Genomic DNA, 19,452 nt, shown 5'->3' with positions numbered 1-19,452 from the left:
CTAGCATACAGCTCCCAAAATAACGCGAACATTTTCCTATTTATGTGTTGTGATTTGTATAGTCACACTGTGTACAAAATAGAGACACAGTCGATTGAACTGACTCATTTCAGCTGTTCTGTAACCGAAAACTTAAGAGTTAACTCTGAATCGGTTGAACCTCCTTCATGATACGGGCCCCAGGTTGTGCTCAAGTATCTGTAATGTTTATAATCTATTTCATGTGTCTAAATGCATTTTCTCTTACAGTGGTTCTGGATCTGGCCAGTCCTGCAACAAAAGCCAGCATCAGTCTGGACCACACCAAACCAAAAGCACTAAAGCGACCCTTTGACTGCATCCGGAGGGGCAAAGTGGAGACAGTGCCGGATCCACAGCCTCCAGTCAGTTTGAGCAATCCTTCTTCAAAGGATTCCTCAGATCTGGCCAGTCAGTCGAAGGTGGTTAAATGTGGTCCAGAAGAACCAACATCACTTGAAGATTACCTCCGGAAAAAAAAAGATGTGGAGCACCATGTGATGCTTCCACACAGGGCAGATCAGGCACATCCTGATGCCACGGATAAAGCCAGTCTGCCTATTTCCAAGACTCATGTGAGTCTTGAAGGAACCGACGTGCATGTCGGGCAATCTAAATATCCGATGCTGGATGTGGCCAAAAATCCAGCGGCTAAAGTGTCTAAAATTCCTGGGCCTGAAAGTGCTGGTCAGCAGAGACAGAAAAAAAAACGGGTAAACCAAGCCCCTAAATGTCTTCTGCCAAAAGGTCCTGGTAAGAAAACAAAATTGACTGTACTCTCTAAAGCAATGTTTTTGTTTTCCATTTCATTGTTTATTATTTCTCTTGTTTACGGACTCTCTGTAAGTTCTCTGTAATTGTTTTGTTTTATTTGTACCTCTGCCTGTAGTTATCGTATTAAGTCTGTCAGCGTGTGTTTGATCCCTTTTCTACTCTGTGAATATGTAACCTCATACATTTTATTATTTTGTGTGTGTTTCAGAATCTTTCAATGCTGATTATAAGCTTCATGATCAGGACGGCATCAATAGCAATGTTGTCACAGGAATCCGCACAGCTGATGGCAAAGAGGTACAGTAGGGCACGCGTACTTATTTCAGCAAACATTGGGCAAACCTTAAAAGTTTTGTGCGGTATCAGGGGTTTTACAATGTTTTTACAATGCTGTCTTTCTTTTTGCAGGTCACCATCAAGACGTTATTCATTATGTAAGTCACCAAAGCTAAACAAGTCCAGTTAAAACTAGCCATAACATAACTAAGATGAACTAAAATAGATATTAAAGGCTACAAGCACTAGGGCTGGGTATCGATTCAGATGTTCCAGATCGATTCAATTTCGATTCACAAGCATTCAAATCGATTCGATTTCGATTCAATTTTCGATTCGGGTTCTCGGGACGGTTTTTATACTCGATTCTCGATTCAACTCAATAAAAATAGATTTAATACAAATACTATATTAATAAAAAGAACAGTGAACAGAAGTTTACAAGTGGGAAATTAATTAAAAGATATTAAAAGCCACAACACTATCGTTGTCGTCTTGTTTGCGAAATCTAAAATGCTTCCATACCTCTTACTTTTATGTGAAGGTGGCATCAACGTCGATGAAGCACCTAAAACCGCCATTTTAAGAACTGAATGAAAGAATGACAGGCTCCTTGGTAACATCGCTCAAGGCAAAAAAAGTGTGACATCTAGTGAAGAAAATCCGGTCGTAATGCGCCAACGTGACCCCACGCAATAGTCATGACGTCAAGAGGTCACAGAGGACGAACGCGAAACTCCGCCCCAGTGTTTACAAGTGTTGAGAACGAGGACCGTTCCTACATTGTTGTATGTCAACTGATACTAATTAATGTCTTTGTGTCAGTTTTTTGTTTACAATGGTCCGCAAATGAGCGTTTTATATATGTAACACGTGACGTCACTACGCATTTACATTAGGTCGCGCTGGACCGGATTTAGACGAGAAGTTGTGCTTTAAAAGTGTTTTGTTAGATAAGACCCTTATGCCTCGTTTGGGATCGTTTAGAGTCCTTTGAAACTCTGTTGTAAAAAACTGTTAAGTGTTGAGTTAAGTATTAAATGTTGGGCTCTATTAAAGTCCATTAAAATGAGAAAAATCCTGCACTATTTTCCTCAAAAAACATAATTTCTTCTCGAATGAACAAAGAAAGACATCAACATTTTGGATGACATGGTGGTGAGTAAATTATCTGGATTTTTCTTTTAAGAAAATGGAATATTCCTTTAATCTTACGTTCAATGTGTGCAAAAAAAATATGGAAAAAAAAAACAATTCGACCACGTAAAAAAAGATCAATCGAAAAATCTATTTTTTTGCCCAGCCCTAACAAGCACCAAAGAAAGTTGTTCTGGAAATGCCTTGTTGACCTTATTCACAATTATTAAAGCCATGTCAGGGCTCGACATTAAGGCTTGTTCGCTTGTCCGGGACAAGTGGATGTTTTGTAGGACAAGTGTAAGGGAAAATTAGTTGTCCGACTGGACAAGTCAAATTTAAAAAAATGTTACTTAACGTTGTGCCGTTAACGACAGAGCAGAAAGTGCAGCGCAAACACCGAGCGGAATATTGAACAGAGAGCACGGCGCACCGACATACACACACACACACACACACACACACACACTTGTTTACATGTTACTGTTATTGTAACTAAACAAGCTGCGCGCGCATTAAACCTGATGCACGAACACAGAGGGGAGGGAGTCGCGGGACGACATGGAGTGGAGTGGAGATTGATGTTTCTTCAGGCTCCGGCGTGAATATATAAATGACAGGCACTAATCAACCGCGTTTTCTTCACTGTGTGTCAAAAAAGCAGATTTAAGTCCATATGTTTTCTCTTCTAAAGTTCGGTAAAAACACATAATGGGCTTAAAATCTTGTTTAAGAATCTGTTTTATAACGAGAATCTCTCTTTAGTGTGCCTATGTGTGTGTGCGCTGCACGACAGCCGGTTTGAATCTGACAGAGTTCGTCACTGTACATTAAAAATCCCACACAAACATTACAGCGTAAATGCTAGGTTTAATATTGATTTTATATATAACAGATAATCTAGATAAATTTATCCTAATAAGTTTTTTAAAACATGGTAATGTTTTAATGTTTTGCTTTAGTGTTTTAATGTCAGACAATCATTGAAATGTGGGAAAAATGAAGAGAAAGGCAGCAGATATAGCATCCTTCTTCAGAAAGAGTAGCAAGAAGCAGCCAAACGAATCTTAGTAAAATACATTTCAGTGGCCTAAATTCACATGATTTTCTGGTCTCTATAGTTTTTTCAGCAATGGGAGATATAAATCCTGGTTTCAAAGTACATTTCAAAAGTTTTATTTGATTAAATAGTTTAAAAATACATGAGGTTGAATTATGACTAAAAATTGTATGTTAATCTTAATTCCTTTTAATTAAAATTAAAGTATTGTAGCACTTGTATGTTATACATCATTGTGATTAACGCACCTATAATACTTAAAAGTATTTTAAGGTTGGATGATAGAGATTTTATGTGCCACCCCAGAGTAACTGCTGGCCCCTGCCTGGCCACCCCTATGAAAAATCCCTTGCTCCGCCACTGATTAGGAAAACACAAAAAATACATTATATTATTCATCTTTACTGACTTTTGTGCATGGACAAGTGAAACATAAATTTACTTGTCCGAAGGACAAGTTCCTCAAAAAGTTAATGTCAAGCCCTGCATGTAAATGCAATACCAATACATTTGTGACCCTGCCTGTGAACACCTAGCTAAAGTTATTTTCAGTGATGTACTGTTTTGTACATATGACTAAAATCAAACTTTTAAGATCCTATAATCTCATAACTGGGTTTTACAGACAGGGTCACATTTATCAGAAAGAGGATCTAAAGGGCGATTTATAGTCGTGCGTAGGTCCTACGGCGTAGCTACGGCGTAGGCGATCCGTAGCCTGTGCGTAGCTCTGCGTAGCCTGACGCGCACCTCACAAAATTTCTAACAGCGCGTCGGCTCTACGCGGACCGTAAGCGCTGTGATTGGTCCACCAAAACCCCTCCCATTAGGTAAAAAAACTGCGTCATAGGTATTTCCGTTTGAGACGGTGAAAACAAAGATGAGCCAAGTTGAGGAGTGATTTAACTCAAACTGCAACATAAGTCGCTGTTTATTTACTTACATCATTGCTGGTCTTCTCAAATTATACACAACAAGTTGCTATTTTTTCTTCGTTTGTGGGTTAACTTGCTTAGCTTCTTCTTCTGTGACGACTTCTGCTGCTACTGTGGTTACACGCGTGATTACTGCCAACCAGCGGTTTCGCGTGTCTTTGCACGTCGACGCGGAGGGCGACGCACAAGTATAAATGAAAACCGACGCGGAACCTACGCCGTCGCTGCTACGCCGTAGGACCTACGCACGACTATAAATCGCCCTTAATACTTTCTTGACCACTTGTTTTCCAGCCTGGATATTGCAAACCGCTCCCTACAGAGGTGGCGCTGATGCTAAAATTAAGAGAAGCCCCTGAATGCCCTTATGTCATAAAAATGTATGACTGGTACGAGGAACGCACCTGGGTCATGCTTGTCCTCGAGTACCAAAGGGACTGGAAGGACTTGTATTCCTATATCGATAAAAAGGGAATAAAGGAAGACAAAGCTCACCACCTTATGCTTCAATTAGTAAGAGCAGATCAACACTGCTTGAAGCATGAGGTGCTTCACAATGATATCCATTCTGGAAACATCATGGTGGATGAAAGTGGTTTGCACCTGAAGTTAACAAACTTTAGGATGGGTCGTCTAGTCAAAAGCACTGGCTACACATCCAAACCACGTGAAGGTGAGCTGGAGTTTTTTAATAACATAGTGAAGCATGGAAACTTGCTTTTAGTGACATCATGATCATGTGACCTTGTTACAAAATTACTCAACACAATGTTTTGCTTACAGGAGCTAAATGTTGCATTCCACCTGAGGCCTTAACGAGGTTGCAATACTTGGCCATGCCAGCAACCGTCTGGGCCTTAGGTGTGGTGCTCTATGAGATGGTGCACGGATTTCCACCCTTGCAACGATTAGGCGTAGTAAGGATTACGGGACGCAATTTAACCATGAGTAAGTAAAAGACAAGAAGATTGCATTTTGTACAATTTACTCATTTGGTATTTTAGACATTTTTATTTAAAGCAACTTACAGTGTATTCAAGGTTCATATTTTTCCTTAGTATGTCTGCTCCTCTCCCACAACCTTTTGTGCTGTTAACACAATTCACTACAAACTGAGGAGCCTGAGGAACACTATCTGATACAAGAACTATATAGACAGATAGAAAGGCTTACCAGCTCTTTTCTAAAACTTACAGATGCCCGTGATCTGATTCGACGGTGCCTGTACATGAATCCAGATCAACAACTAACAATCGATCAGATTTTAGCACACGACTAGTTTAAATGCATCATAACACAGGTTCCGGGGACCCGAGCGGTTGCGAATTATCTTGTGCCAAAAGGTTCTGGTAAGACAGCACAATTTACTGTATTTTTTCAAAGCAAATCGTATTGTAGAGACATCAGACAATGATTTCTTGTATGTCGTTCATCTCTGAGTTTGTTTTCTATTTCATTGTATTCTATTTCATTTATTGTGTGTTTCAGAATCTTTTAATGCTGAATACGAGTATAAAACGAGTAAAGATTATTTTCTTGGGAAAGGTGCCTATGGCAGGGTCTATAGAGGAACCCGTAAAGCTGATGGCAAATTGGTACGGCACCCATACTTATTTCTACAGACATTGTGCAAACCTTAAACATGTTGCGCTTTTCAATGTTTCATGTTGTCTTTCTCTTTGCAGGTCGCCATCAAGCGTGTGAGGCTACGTGAGGAAGAAAGATGTATTTGTTATGCAAGTCATCAAAACTAAGGCTTTCCAGGCTTTCAGCATGGATATTCCAGACCACTTGTTACAGAGGTGGCCTTAATGTTGAAGTTAAAAGAAGCTCCTGAATGCCCCTATGTTATAAGAATGATTGACTGGTATGAGGAACGCAACTACCTCATGTTTGTTCTGGAGTACCTAGACGAATGGATGCCCTTGCGTAATTATATCTCTACACCTGGAAAACTGCCGGAAGTAAAAGCACGCAGGCTTAAGCTTCAGTTAGTGAAAGCAGTTGAACATTGCATAAAGCACGGGGTGTTTCACAATGACATCCATTTTGGAAACATCTTGGTGGACAGTGAAGGTGTACAACTGAAGTTAATTGACTTTGGGATTGGCCGTCTAATCAATGACGCTGCATACAAATCCCAAGGACATAAAGGTGAGCTGGAGATTTTAGTGACATCATGATCATGTGACCCTGTTACTTCGAAACACAATGTTTTGCTTACAGGAGCACCTGAGAAATATTCTGAGTTCATACACAGGGTAAAGCCAAAAAAGGTCTTGGACTTAGGTTCTGTGGTATATAGGATGCTGCACGGAAAAAAGCCCCTTCTTTGGACCCCAATTATGGACCCCACTTTAACCAAGAGTAAGTGAAAGACAAAGAGATTACATTTTGTACATTTGACTCATTTGGCAGACATTTTTATCTAAAGCAACTTACAGTTCATTCAAGGTTTATATTTTTCATCAGTATGTCTGCTCCTCTCCCACAACATTTTGTGCTGTAGAGTAAACCAATAGAGTAAAGTGTGCCGCATCGTCTGCCTTTTCGTTACATTATTTTGGTCTGACGAATCACTTTATTTTAACTACAGGGTTAAGCATCGACTGCCTTTAATTATTTGGTCTGACGAACTAGTTACCTCTACTTACCAGAGTTAAACATTGCTGTATTGACTGCCATTAATTATAAGGTCTGACAAACTTCTTAACTCTTGACTAGTTGTATGGTCGATCGAAAACAAAAGAGCTCCATGGCCAAAAAAACAACTTGGTTTAAACAAATTTGTTAGGAAATATCTTGTTTTGACTATTGCTAGGAAATAACTAGTTTTGACTCCCATAGAAACTCTAGAAACCATCAGGCGACTAAGCTGGTTCCGGTGAAGCTAAACATTTGCCCCCCACCCCATATCTTCATCATGAGGGGACCCCCCCGTCACTAAAAGACGAAGTTCTTCTCATGACTCCATCCCACAGCATTTCGCCTGTCTAAGATTTGGGGAGTATAAGCTAATTTGTATCTAGGTTTACCTAGCAACTTCACTGCTGAGTTTTATTGCTGAAGTTTATTGCTGAATTTTATTACTGAAGGTGTACCTAGTAGGACAGCATAAGGATCGTCCCATCTTGGTTTTAGGCCTGGGCGTTTTAATTTTTTATAAATCATTTGCCCTGCCCCTGGCACAATATTATGTTGTCCGTAATTTTTCCAGCATCCTGAACCTGATTTTGCTTTTTTTGTACTGCCTCAGTCAAAGCCATACAATATGTAAAAATAGAATCTGACATTAGATGTAAATTTACTTCTGCAAGGTCTGAAGTTCCTGGCAGCTATGCCATTGAATCCCCAAAAGCCTACAGACTTCCTGACATACCTGACCAGTAAAGTATTTACCCTGATCAAAATCAATTATGTTTCATTTCATCTAGAACAGGGGTTCTCAAAGTTTACATTCAAAGGTCCAAATCTGAATTCCCATAATTTTCATAGGTCCGGAAAAACTTTATTTAAATCATTTGTTTATATAACAAATCAACACAAATAGTTTGGGAAAAACATAAGTGTATTTTGCATTTAAAGTAAAAAATAAAAAATTCAAAAAACACAAGAAATATGCCAAAAGTAACCAGGGGCAAAATACAGAGCAACCTAATTAGAGAAATGTCACAGTTTGTTCTCCATCATATGCATAAACCATGGCAAAAAAAAGTGTGGTTGGTAGACAGAGACACTGTTAAGCACAATCTACATAAGTGTGTGGGCTAATTTGAGGTAGACTATTGTGTTGTAAAAAAAAAAAGCTACAGTATCCTAATTCATCTCTCAATAAAATTACTCTCTGCTCATCAGTGAAGAACTGTTGTACTTCATACGAATGCGTGTATATTTAATTCATACAGTAAAGACTGTGAAGTGTTTTATTTTAATTACTTTAAACAGACATAAACCTTTTTATAGGCATATTACATTTCTCTTTGCAAGAAGAAATATTTGTTGTGCTTATTTATTCGATTCTCTATTAAAACAATAATATACCTAATTTACTGTTAGTTTCATTTCTACAATGGTGCAAACTCTGCTAGATTATAGATAAAAGATTCCCATTCCACTGCCATTCTGTGATCGGCACTGATCGGCGATCGGCAGATCATGATCTTGGTGATCGGTAATCGCTGATCGGCCCCAAAAATGCTGATCGGAGCATCTCTATTAATAAATATAGGTCCGATAAAGCCCACGCAGAGCTGCTGAGATTGCATTGGCCCGAGGGCATTTACTATAAGATGCCAACGTCTAGGACATCTTCCCAATTAGCAAACGCTCCTTGAGCGACATCTTGCCGATGGAACTTAGAAAATTGGGACGACGTCTGCCAGATGTATGTGTGCTGTCTGGGTAATGGTGCCCAAAAAAAGAATAAACTTCTATATAAAGTTGAACATAAAAAATATATATATAAATTTGAACATCAAGTTATTCTAAAGCACAGGCGCCATCTTGTGTTGAGACGCGAGGGTTAATTTGACACGCGCCTCTCAGTGAGTTTTATCTTCTTCTTTCTGCTCTTTATTTATTTGTTTTTATTGATGCTCAAAACAATATACAAGTACGAAATAATGACAAGAAAACAGAAAGATAGAAAGGGGGAAATATAAATTAAATGTGTTGACCAATTAGAAGAATATCTTATGTAAACAAAGAGATGACGCTCATTACACAGCGAACAACCAATGCGCGCAACCATGGAACTTATTGTGTTGTCACACATCTATATAAAAGCGGGCACGGTGGCCACTCACTTGAAGGATCTGAACAAGTTCACTTTGGTTGATTCTGAACTGAGCTGTACAGATTATTAAGTGAATCTGCGAACTCAAAAAAGTAAGAAACTGAGGCTGTTGACGCACTGTGACAGACAGAAAGTTTCTTTAGACCGCTAATCTATTGGGACTGAGTCTAAGCAATTTGTTTACAGCCTTCTTTACTTTTGACATCATGTCAGTCACTAAACACAGTGATGGACGAAATGTCGAAAGAGTGGATTTTGACCTGTCAGGCGCTGTTTTGACATCTAACAACACGGTCCAGACCACCGGACCTCTGTTAGACGTTGTGCATCCTGCCGGTAGCTCAAATAAGGATAGAGGAGATATTGACCTCACGTGAAGAGCCCCAAAGCTCAACAGGTACCGTTAGATGAAAATGAAAGTGCGGTGCCCAGCTATTGTGGTAACGATGTCAAATCACTAGCCAGTTTGGCAGGTTATTTGCTGCCAAAGTTTAAGTTAAGCAGTCTGTGCAGATTGAGCGCACACACTAATATCGTAGCACTGTTTCGGTTTAAGAGAAGCGTGCAAGCCCCGCATCTGCTTCTCATTGAGCTTGTGAGTATTTTGCCGCTGTATTAACGTTAGCCTTATATGCACACATGTGTCAAAATACCCATCTTTGCAAGTATCCTCATAAACACAACATATAGTCTTAAGAGAAAGTTAACAGCTAAAAGAGACTGGCTCTGTTGGTACTATTATTCACGCAACAACTCCTTGGCATTTTGACTTACAGAAACCTATACTACCGTTTAGTTTAAAGTAGTAAATCTAACATTATTTTTTATATTGTATTTGCAGTGTTTGTCAATGAGGAGGAGGAAATTGTTCTATCCAGTGGTGGTTTGACATCAGACATCGTCCAGTCATCCGTGGCCGGACCTTTGTTAGATGTCATTCGCGCTGGGAGATCAAGTGGAGGAGAAGGAGGAAAAGAGGAGTTTCCCCCTACCCATGCTTTGACGAAAGGCTCAGATGGTAAGATGAAGAAAGCTGAATTTGTGACTTTCATATTGATACGTTTAAACGCAGTTCTTGTTTATTTCATGCACGATTGCAAATAGACACCAGGGGCCAGTTTCAGAAAGGTGGTTAAGTGAAAACTCTGAGTATGTTAACCCTGAAATGAGGAAAACTTTGGGTTTCCCATTTCAAAATGGGAGGTTGGCTATTTTAAACCTGAGACAGCGGGGTAGTCAAGCCTGTTTCAGAGGGAGAGGTAACGTCTCGGTTACGGATGTAACCCTCGTTCCCTGAAGGAGGGAACGGAGACGTCACGTCGTGACCGACGAATTGGGAACTCGCTTAGAGAGACCAATCTGCTTCGAATACTACTAAAACGCCAATGAACTTGGCATTGAGATATTTGCATAATGCTGGCGCCGCCCCGCCAGGTGCGTATATAAGCAGCAGGTGCAAATAGGGAAATTAGCTTCTTATTCGCTGAGAAAGCCGGAAAGTGTGACCGGCCGTAACAGCAGGTGGCAGCACCTGTGGCGACGGGACGTGACGTCTCCGTTCCCTCCTTCAGGGAACGAGGGTTACATCCGTAACCGAGACGTTCCCTTTCAGTCGGTCACTACGACGTCATGTCGTGACCGACGAATTGGGAATCCCTATCAAAACGCCACTAGGGGCTGACCTCTTCCAGTGACTGCGTAAAAGCCCTCCGGTTCCACTTAAGGAGGAGGAGGTAGGTTTTAAGGCAGAAGGCCGGGCACTAGATGTTCCTTTAACCCCACAGAAGTGCCAGCGACTGGGAAGCGCCCTACCTGAGCGGGATAGGAACGCTGCGGAAGCCACCACCCGTCTTAAGGGCTAATGGTGGGCGAAAGTCAACCGTAGTTGAGGAAATAAGACAGCCGTGGCTGTGTAAGCAAAGCAGTGCTCTGCTAAGGGAAACGTGGGCTAGTAGGATTAACCCCACGGAAAAATACTCACAATGGAACCCGGTGGGACACAATGTGGAGCCCGAGCCAGACACGTAGGTTCGCGAGGATACAGCTAGTGAAAGGCTGACAGCCAATGCTCCGCAACAAAGGCTGCCAAGGCAGCGGAGGAAGAACAATTCAAACCATTACGCATTTTTGTTCTGAAGGCCTTCCATACTGACACAGTTATGAAGCATCAGTTGGAGGCTGCAAGCCGACCTGCGAGACTGTTCTCCGTGCTCCCCCTGGTGAGGAAAGAACACGAGAGGATACAGGCTCGATACGAACACTGTAGAATTTAATGAACGTATTAGGTGTCGCCCAACCAGCAGCTCTGCAGATGTCTGTTAGCGAGGAACCACGAGCGAGAGCCCAAGATGAGGCAACACTCCGTGTGGAGTGCGCTCTCAAATTAAAGGGGCAAGGAATACCCTGAAGGGTATAAGCCAGGGCGATAGTATCAACTATCCAATGAGACATCCTCTGCTTAGTGACAGCTTTCCCTTTCTGCTGGCCACCATAACAAACAAAGAGCTGGTCTGAGGTCCTGAGGCTTTGCGTGCGGACCACGTAGAATCGCAGTGCGCGTACGGGGCACAACAAAGCCATGGTTGGGTCTGCCTCCTCCGGGGGCAGCGCTTGCAAGCTCACCACCTGATCTCTGAAGGAGTGGTGGGAACTTTGGGCACGTAGCCTGGTCTGGGCCTCAATGTTACACTCGAGGCAGCAGGACCAAACTGAAGGCACGAATCGTCAACAGAGAATGCATATAAATCCCCTACTCTCTTCACTGAGGCCAAAGCTAGCAGGGTCAGAGCTTTCATTGATAAAAGCTTCAGACTCGCAGACTGCAAAGGCTCGAACGGGGGGGCCTGAAGGGCTTTCAGCACCATGGACAGGTCCCAAGGAGGAATAGAAGGAGGGCGCGAGGGGTTTAGCCTGCGAGCGCCTCTTATAGTGTAATAACCAAATCATGCTGGCCAACTGATCTGCCATTGATAAGTGAGTGAGTGACGAGCAGAAATAGCGGCGATATCAACTTTAATGGCGAAGGGACAGCCTACCATCTAACCTATGTTGAAGATATAAAGCACAATGTTAATGGGGCATTCTCTGGGGTCCTCGCGTTGCAAAGAGCACCAGGTGACGAAAAAGGTTTCATTAAGCGCGTAAGCCCGTCTTGTGGACGGTGCTCGAACCGCGTCGATGGTGTTAGATACCGTTTGCGATAAATCACCTAAACCTTGCGCGCGCTCAACGACCATACATGGAGATCCCACGGGTCGGGGCGCGAGTGCCAATGTGCCCCTTCCTAAGAAAGAAAGTCCTTCCTCAGGGGAATCCGCCAGGGAGGGCTGTCGCGAGGAGCATTAACTATGAAAAACCAATTCCCAGTCGTCCAGTACGGACGATTAATAAAAAGGCTCTCCTCGTCCTGCCTGACTTTGCACAGTGTCTGTGCGATTAAGCTCACTGGAAGGAATGTGTATTTGCGCATCCCCCGAGGCCAGCTGTGTGCCAATGCGTCCACGCCGAGGCTGCCCTCGGTTAGTGAATAAAATAGGCGACAGTGGGTATCGTCCGGCGACGCAAACAGGTCTGTCTGCGCACGACCGAACTTCTTCCAAATTAGCTGGACCGTCTGGGGGTGGAGTCGCCATTCGCCGGGGCGCGCAGCTCGAGAAGCGCGTCCGCTGCTGTATTGAGCGAGCCCGGAATGTGAATGGCACGAAGGGACCTCAGATGCTTCTGACTCCAAAGGAGGAGATGACGAGCGAGATGCGACAGGTGACGAGAGCGCAAAACCGCCTTAACGGTAAATAACGCAACAGTCGCAATGTTGTCGGTGTCGGCTAGTACATCCTTCCCTCGCATCTCCACAGCGGAGCGTACAAGTCCCAGATATACAGCGCACCGCTCGCGGCAGTTGGGGTGCTATGCACACCCCTGAGACTGCAAGCCCGTCATACGTGGCGATCATCCCGTGCTAAGGGCATACATGCTACAGAATGCCAGGAGACCTTTCAGGGGCGCATTGTCTATCGGAAATGCCGGGTCTACCACGGGGAAGTTGGAATGACACGCAGGTGTAATGTTTACACGGTGTATGCCGGTGCGCCACGCTCTCCTCGAGACTCGATCGTAAGCCAACGCTGAAGCGGTCTCATATGAAGCAGCTCGGGCGGTGTCACAGCCGCAGCATGCTGTCATATGTCCAGGAGCTTCTGAAATTGTTTCAGAGGGACCGCGTACTTCCCTCGAATTAAACCGAGGCAAGTCAGAACTGACTGGTTGCGCGCTCTTGTAAAACACGCCATTTAGTCGATCGAGTCTAGTTTCCATACTGAGAAAAAGGATCCTCTGCACGGGGCAAAGTACTCTTTCCCAGTCGACCTGAAGACATAAACGAGCGAGATGCCGAAGCATTAACTCTGTGTTCGCGCAAGTCTGCCAAGAACGGGCTATTATAAGTCGACGTACATAAAAGCAGAATGCGAACAACCCTCTCTCTGATATTTTAAAGCCGTGACTAGCACATGGAGACACGGAGAGAGAGAGACAGCTCGAATGATGTACTTAGTATTAATATGCCCACCCCACGACGCAGAGCGAAAAACGGTCTAAAGCGAGGGGAGATGGACACATAAAGTACACGTCTTACAGGTCTAAGGCTGCAAACGATCTGAATATTGAAATACGAGCCTCGGCGTTATCGTCCAAAAGAACACCTTTGTAGAGCCGGTGCGTAAATCAAATCGATCGTAACCCGCCGCGTATTTTGGGTACTATGAGATAAAGGCTGGAAAAACCCTATCATCATATCATCTCGGTAAGAGGGACCGGCTCGATACATCCTTCGCCAACAGGACATCGAACTTTGCACGCAGTACATGTGCATCGGGCGCTTTCACCACAGTGAAACGAAAGCCCGAGAATTTTGGGGTGTGCCGGATCTTGTAACCGAGGCGGATTGTGCGTAAAACCCAACGAAACGAGCTGGGAACTGAAGCCAAGCACCCATGCACCGTACGAGGAGAATTAACGACACTACCGAAGTACCCGCGGTGGGGCAGCGAAGCGAGACAGGTGGGACTGCCGGTGCGTCTGCTGTGACAGCATAAGTATCTACAGTATGTGTGTGTGACACTGACCTGAGCCCGCTGAGGGTGACGGTCGTCTGGTCTCCTCAGCGGAGAGCACAGACTCCGAGGAGGGTGCTGGTGGTCCCGTCTCCTCAGCGGAGAGCTGGAACTCCTCAGGACACCCGCTGGCGATCAGTGGCAGCCCGGAGCTCCGAAAGGACAGGCGAGTCGTGTCCTCCCTCGTGCAGATCCCTCAAGGCCTTCGCTTGATGAACCTGCAGCAACGCCATTGCGTGCAGGGCTGAAGCCGCCTCTCCACATGCCTGGTGGGCAGCGCCCGTTAAACCGGAGGACTGTCTGCAGGCACGAGAGGGGAGGGTTGGGCGGTCCTTCCAAGAGGGAGCGTGAGCCGGACACAGTTGCATCGCGACAGCACGCTCCACGGGAGGGATCCCCGTGTAACCCTTAGCGGCTCCGCTGGTGAGGGAGGTGAGGGGGGAGGGCTGAAACGGCCGTAATCTCATGGAAAACGGCGACTTCCAGGTTCTAGTCAGCTCCTCGTGCACCTCGGGGAAGAAAGGCACCGGTGGAGAGGGTTGTGACACCCGGGCAGCTCCAAAGAACCAATCATCCAGGCGGGACGGCTCGGGCTGAGGGGGGGGAACCCACTCTAACCCTACGGTCTCCGCCGCTCGAGCGAGCACGGCCACCATCTCTGGATCGAACTCCGGCGTCCCAACCCGACCAGAGGGAGGAAGGGCGTCGGGGTCCACGTCAGGGGGAGGAGGCCCACCCTCGGATGCTGCGGCGTCGGTGGACCCGGAGGGAGGCACAATGGATTCTAGAGACATCGTAGAACACGACGCTGAAGTCTCCATAGGCACATCAACCGGCTGTGGATGAGGAGGCTGAGAGCATGAGGACGAATCCCCCGACCGGCTCAGCACAGTGATGCGGAGGTCGTCCTTTGAGAGCTTTACAGCCGCACCGTGGCGGCGTTCAGCACTCGCATGACGAGGGTTGCGCTTTTCCCGGAGGAAAGACAACCGTCTCCGCAAATCCACAAGGGACATGCTCTCGCAGTGAGAACACTTACCCCCAGCGAACGCTGCCTCTGCGTGCTCGATGCCCAAACACGAAAGACAACGCTCGTGACCATCCTTCGGACCCATGTTTTTGCCGCACCCAAGATCGCACGGACGAAAAGCCATCCTGAAAAGGACGCTGATGTCCGGATATACGAGAGAGTGGCTGCCTTTAACAAGGCACAAAGCTCTCTCGTATCACTCTTTTAGGGAAATTCACTCAGATGCTCAGTTGATGAGCGCACAGGAAGGCAACGCACACACTAAACTCAAAAACAACAAACAGATGTAGAGCCGTGGAATAAGCGAAGCGTCCGCTGTGGTACTGCTAGTACAACCAACTTCAGCAATCAGATCCCAACAGAGTAGAGTAGCTTCTCAGTAGCAGATACTGCAGGCTTTCGAAGCGAATAAAAGCTAATTTCCCTATTTGCACCTGCTGCTTATATACGCACCTGGCGGGGCGGCGCCAGCATTATGCAAATATCTCAATGCCAAGTTCATTGGCGTTTTAGTAGTATTCGAAGCAGATTGGTCTCTCTAAGCGAGTTCCCAATTCGTCGGTCACGACGTGACGTCGTAGTGACCGACTGAAAGGGAACTTATACTTTCCGTGTAGGAGCTCTGTGTAATGGGTAACATGTTTAATACTGATGACAGCAAAGCAACTGGTGTGTTTCAATGACATTCTGGACTTCTGATAGGATTTGATGAGTTTCAGCTTTAAAGCTGTGCAAGAGGTTGACCCAAAATATTTTTAAAAGAGCGTCTGAACTTTAAATGATGCAAGTCTATGAGTTTGACACCCTATACCCCTTGTTGCACATGTCATTATGCACAATTGATCAAACTTTGAAGGAATTTAAAAGAATCAAGCTCCTTGAATAATTCTAGGCATAAGATAGGCTACCCAAAAAGACTCAATTAAAACCTCTTCAACCCTGAGGACCCTGTCCCGGGTCCAAAATTTCGTATTTTGACTTAATATAAAATATTCTTTTAATCTTTAATGGTCCGTCATGGACCCCAGTAACACATATGAGATACTGTTTGAAAGCTTAGAGTCTCTACTTTCTGCAGATATGCATCACTTTGACATATCTTTTACTGTAAGAAAGTTATTTACACTTACTTTACACTATCACCCCCCCATATTTTTTTATATCATTAAATATTTCATATTTTTCAAATATGACAAACATGGGCAAGTCTTATATCAAATGAAAGCTCTCATTCTCAGGAATAAGGCTAAAGCGTTATTTTTGTTCTATTATCAACACATATCCAACAATCACTGAATGAATAAAAAGGTAAAAAATGGTCTTTTGTAAATTTATGTGAAACTTGAGCGTGAGCTGCCTCAGATAGCACAGATAGCCACAAATGATACACCATCTTTTATTTTAGGTCCTACTCTAAACAATGAGTCCATTCACAGCATTTTCTTTGGTTGTGTGCATATATAATCCCTTGCTATTTATTATATGTGCAAAACAAAAAAATAATATTTATATGAAAAATGTATTTTCACACCCTTTAGTAAAATGAAAATAACTTTTGAATGCGACATGCTAAAGAGTTCATTTTTTTGGGGGGGGGGTGTTTACTGTCTGCCGCTGCTAACAACCAGAACTGTCTGCAGTCTGCTAGAGCACCCAGAACCAGAGTTATACACTATCAAAGACAGTGTTTACAACATAAAAAAGAAAATTTGGTGTTTCATCATATGAAAAACAACATAAATAACAATATTTGTCACAAACAGCAGCTTTTTATGTAACTTCAAAGGGTTTTCTTTAAAATGATATAAAGAAATTGCATTTATTCCACTGTATGTGGTTACGGGGACACTTCAAATGTTTTTAGGCAGAAATTGTATACAAAAAGGGTATTATTCCTCCCTTCAGTTGGAGTAAAATTACTTTTGCATAGATTAAGATAGAGAAAAAATTCCTTTTTCCTCTGTAAGCTGACAATTGCTAGAATCAAACAAAACTGTCTGCAGGGAGCTGAGATACCCAGGGCCAGAGTTATATACTTTCAAATAAAAACTTTAGAAAAAAAACATCAAAAAATGCCTATTTATTTTCTGTTTATTAGAGGACTGATATCACATACAACCATGTTTAGCACTTTCAACAGTGTTTTATGGGTTTCCTGTAAAATGATACCAAACTTTTATATGTAAACCTCTGCATGTGGGCATGCGAAGCTTTTGAAATTGGGTAGGCCAAATCCAAGCGAAAATCCCCAAAATAGCTTCAAGGTGGAAGAAGTTAACAAGAAAAGGTACAACACACAGTACTGTATCATCAACATGTCTTATAAATTAGCCATAGAGATTCCCTATGCTGGTCAGCAGCTAGTAAATAATCACTATTTGTGTAATTAAAATACATTATTTTATTAAACTATACAATGAGTTATATCCAGTGTTATCCAGTTAACATACTGTAATTAGATGAGTGACATACATACTTTAGTCTTCTATTAAATTTTCTCAACGTGGGCACCATTCTTACCCCCCTCTCTCTCTCTATCTCTCTCTCTCTCTCTTCAAAGACGTGCTTAAAGGGGAAAGCGCGTGTTTTCGCGTCATTCGCAAATACAGAAATATGACAGCATACATTGTTACTTTTACACAGAGTTACTACAAACCACGTGCGCGGCGCGGGCATATAGAGAGGGAGAGAATGCGCGTGTGTGTGTGGGAAAGTCATGATAAACTCGGTCAGTCGTCTTCTCTGTCAGTAACATACCGTGACTGTTGAGGTTTATGCAAAAAAGAAAGTATAAGAAGGAACGGACTTTGAAAACACCGTCACCTTTTCAGTTATGTGAGAGAGAGGCGCGCGCTGCAAATAACATGACAGAGAGCGCGCGCAGTACTAAATTAAGCAGAACAGTAAAATGTCGCACTCCATTGGATAATTGTAAATGCACAAACACATGCTGAAAATACATGCCATTGTGGAAATAAGATAAATATAATATTACTTGAGGGTTATAGTTTGTTTAATAAAATAACAAATTGTTCTCTGGCGCTATAAAGAAAATCAAATCAAATTTACTTGACCTTCAAGGGGGGCGGGTCGAGCCATTAGGAGGGCGGGGCGCCCCCTTTATGTAGGGGAAACACTGCTCAAGTATCTGTAATGTTTATAATCTATTTCATGTGTCTAAATGCATTTTCTCTTACAGTGGTTCTGGATCTGGCCAGTCCTGCAACAAAAGCCAGCATCAGTCTGGACCACACCAAACCAAAAGGGCTAAAGCGCCCCTTTGACTGCATCCGGAGGGGCAAAGTGGAGACAGTGCCGGATCCACAGCCTCCAGTCAGTTCCCCCTCTTCCCAATCATTTCCAGTCTCAAAGCAGTACTTACGCAGACTTGATTTTAATGTCTAATGCCAACGTTCTAATGCGCCCTGCGATTCAGGGTGATAGGCACTCGAAACCAAGTGAGACACTCCTAGAGCTTTCAACACATTACGGAACACGCAAGATAAAAAATTCGACCCCTGATCTGTTTGAACAGTTTTTGGGAGACCAAAAGTCGTAAAAAACTTTGTAAGGGCTTTTGTCACAGACCTAGCATTTATGCTTCTTAAAGGAATCGCTTCTGGGAACCGAGTAGCCACGCACATGATTGTCAATAAATATTGACAACCAGACCTAGCGCGTGGAAGTGGACCCACACAATCCACTAAAACGCGCTCAAATGGCTCTCCTTCAGCAGGGATAGGACAGAGAGGAGCAGGCGGCACTACCTGATTAGGTTTCCCTCCTACCTGGCAGATATGGCATGTTTTGCAATATTTAATAACATCAGCCTTTAAACCTGGCCAGAAAAAATGCTGGAGCACTCGATTATAGGTTTTATTAATTCCGAGGTGGCCAAACCAAGGATGATCGTGAGCTAAGTTTAATACCTGTTGTCGAAATTGCGAGGGTAGCACAACTTGATGCACTACATTCCAATCATCTGTCTGTTCAGCAGTCGGCGTACTGCTCCATTTGCGCATTAGTACTGCGTAGCGCCAATAAAAGTTTTGCTTACCCGGTGACAGTATCCCTTCAGCGCTCGCACTACATTTTTGTAACGTCGGATCATTTTTCTGCGCATCAATCAGGGCTTTGTGTGAAATTGACGCATCCGTTACGAAATCAAGAGAAACAGGTGAACTTTGCTGCATTTTAGGTGCCGGTAAAACTTCTGGCAATGTTTCATTTCTGAGAATATCTGAAAAAACAGAGTTACAAAGGTTAGTGTTTTCCTGAACATCACGTTTTGCTTGTGCTCGGGTCGTAACAGCACT

The 19,452-nt window shown here is 43.6% G+C and overlaps 1 protein-coding gene across 1 annotated transcript; it reads left to right on the top strand.

The window, feature by feature from the left end:
- Positions 1–4,560: 4,560 nt before the first annotated feature.
- On the top strand, positions 4,561–18,461 carry LOC135787644 (serine/threonine-protein kinase pim-2-like). The gene is made up of 6 exons (XM_065297568.2): positions 4,561–4,873; positions 4,984–5,148; positions 5,689–5,795; positions 5,886–6,354; positions 6,427–6,567; positions 18,336–18,461. Exons 1-4 carry the CDS (start codon positions 4,579–4,581, stop codon positions 5,952–5,954), a joined length of 636 nt encoding a protein of 211 aa, XP_065153640.1. The 5' UTR covers positions 4,561–4,578; the 3' UTR covers positions 5,955–6,354; positions 6,427–6,567; positions 18,336–18,461.
- The last annotated feature ends 991 nt before the right edge of the window (positions 18,462–19,452 follow it).

This window comes from Paramisgurnus dabryanus, chromosome 20 (genome assembly GCF_030506205.2).
Source record: "Paramisgurnus dabryanus chromosome 20, PD_genome_1.1, whole genome shotgun sequence".
NCBI lineage: Eukaryota > Metazoa > Chordata > Actinopteri > Cypriniformes > Cobitidae > Paramisgurnus > Paramisgurnus dabryanus.
This window is presented reverse-complemented; position numbering and strand designations above follow the sequence as displayed.

Coding starts and splice junctions, on each gene's coding strand:
- LOC135787644 (XM_065297568.2), top strand. CDS start 4,579: ATGTATGACTGGTACGAGGAACGCACCTGGGTCATGCTTGTCCTCGAG. Junction 5,149..5,688: donor GGGACGCAATTTAACCATGA/GTAAGTAAAAGA, acceptor TGTGTGTTTCAG/AATCTTTTAATGCTGAATAC. Junction 5,796..5,885: donor GTAAAGCTGATGGCAAATTG/GTACGGCACCCA, acceptor TTCTCTTTGCAG/GTCGCCATCAAGCGTGTGAG.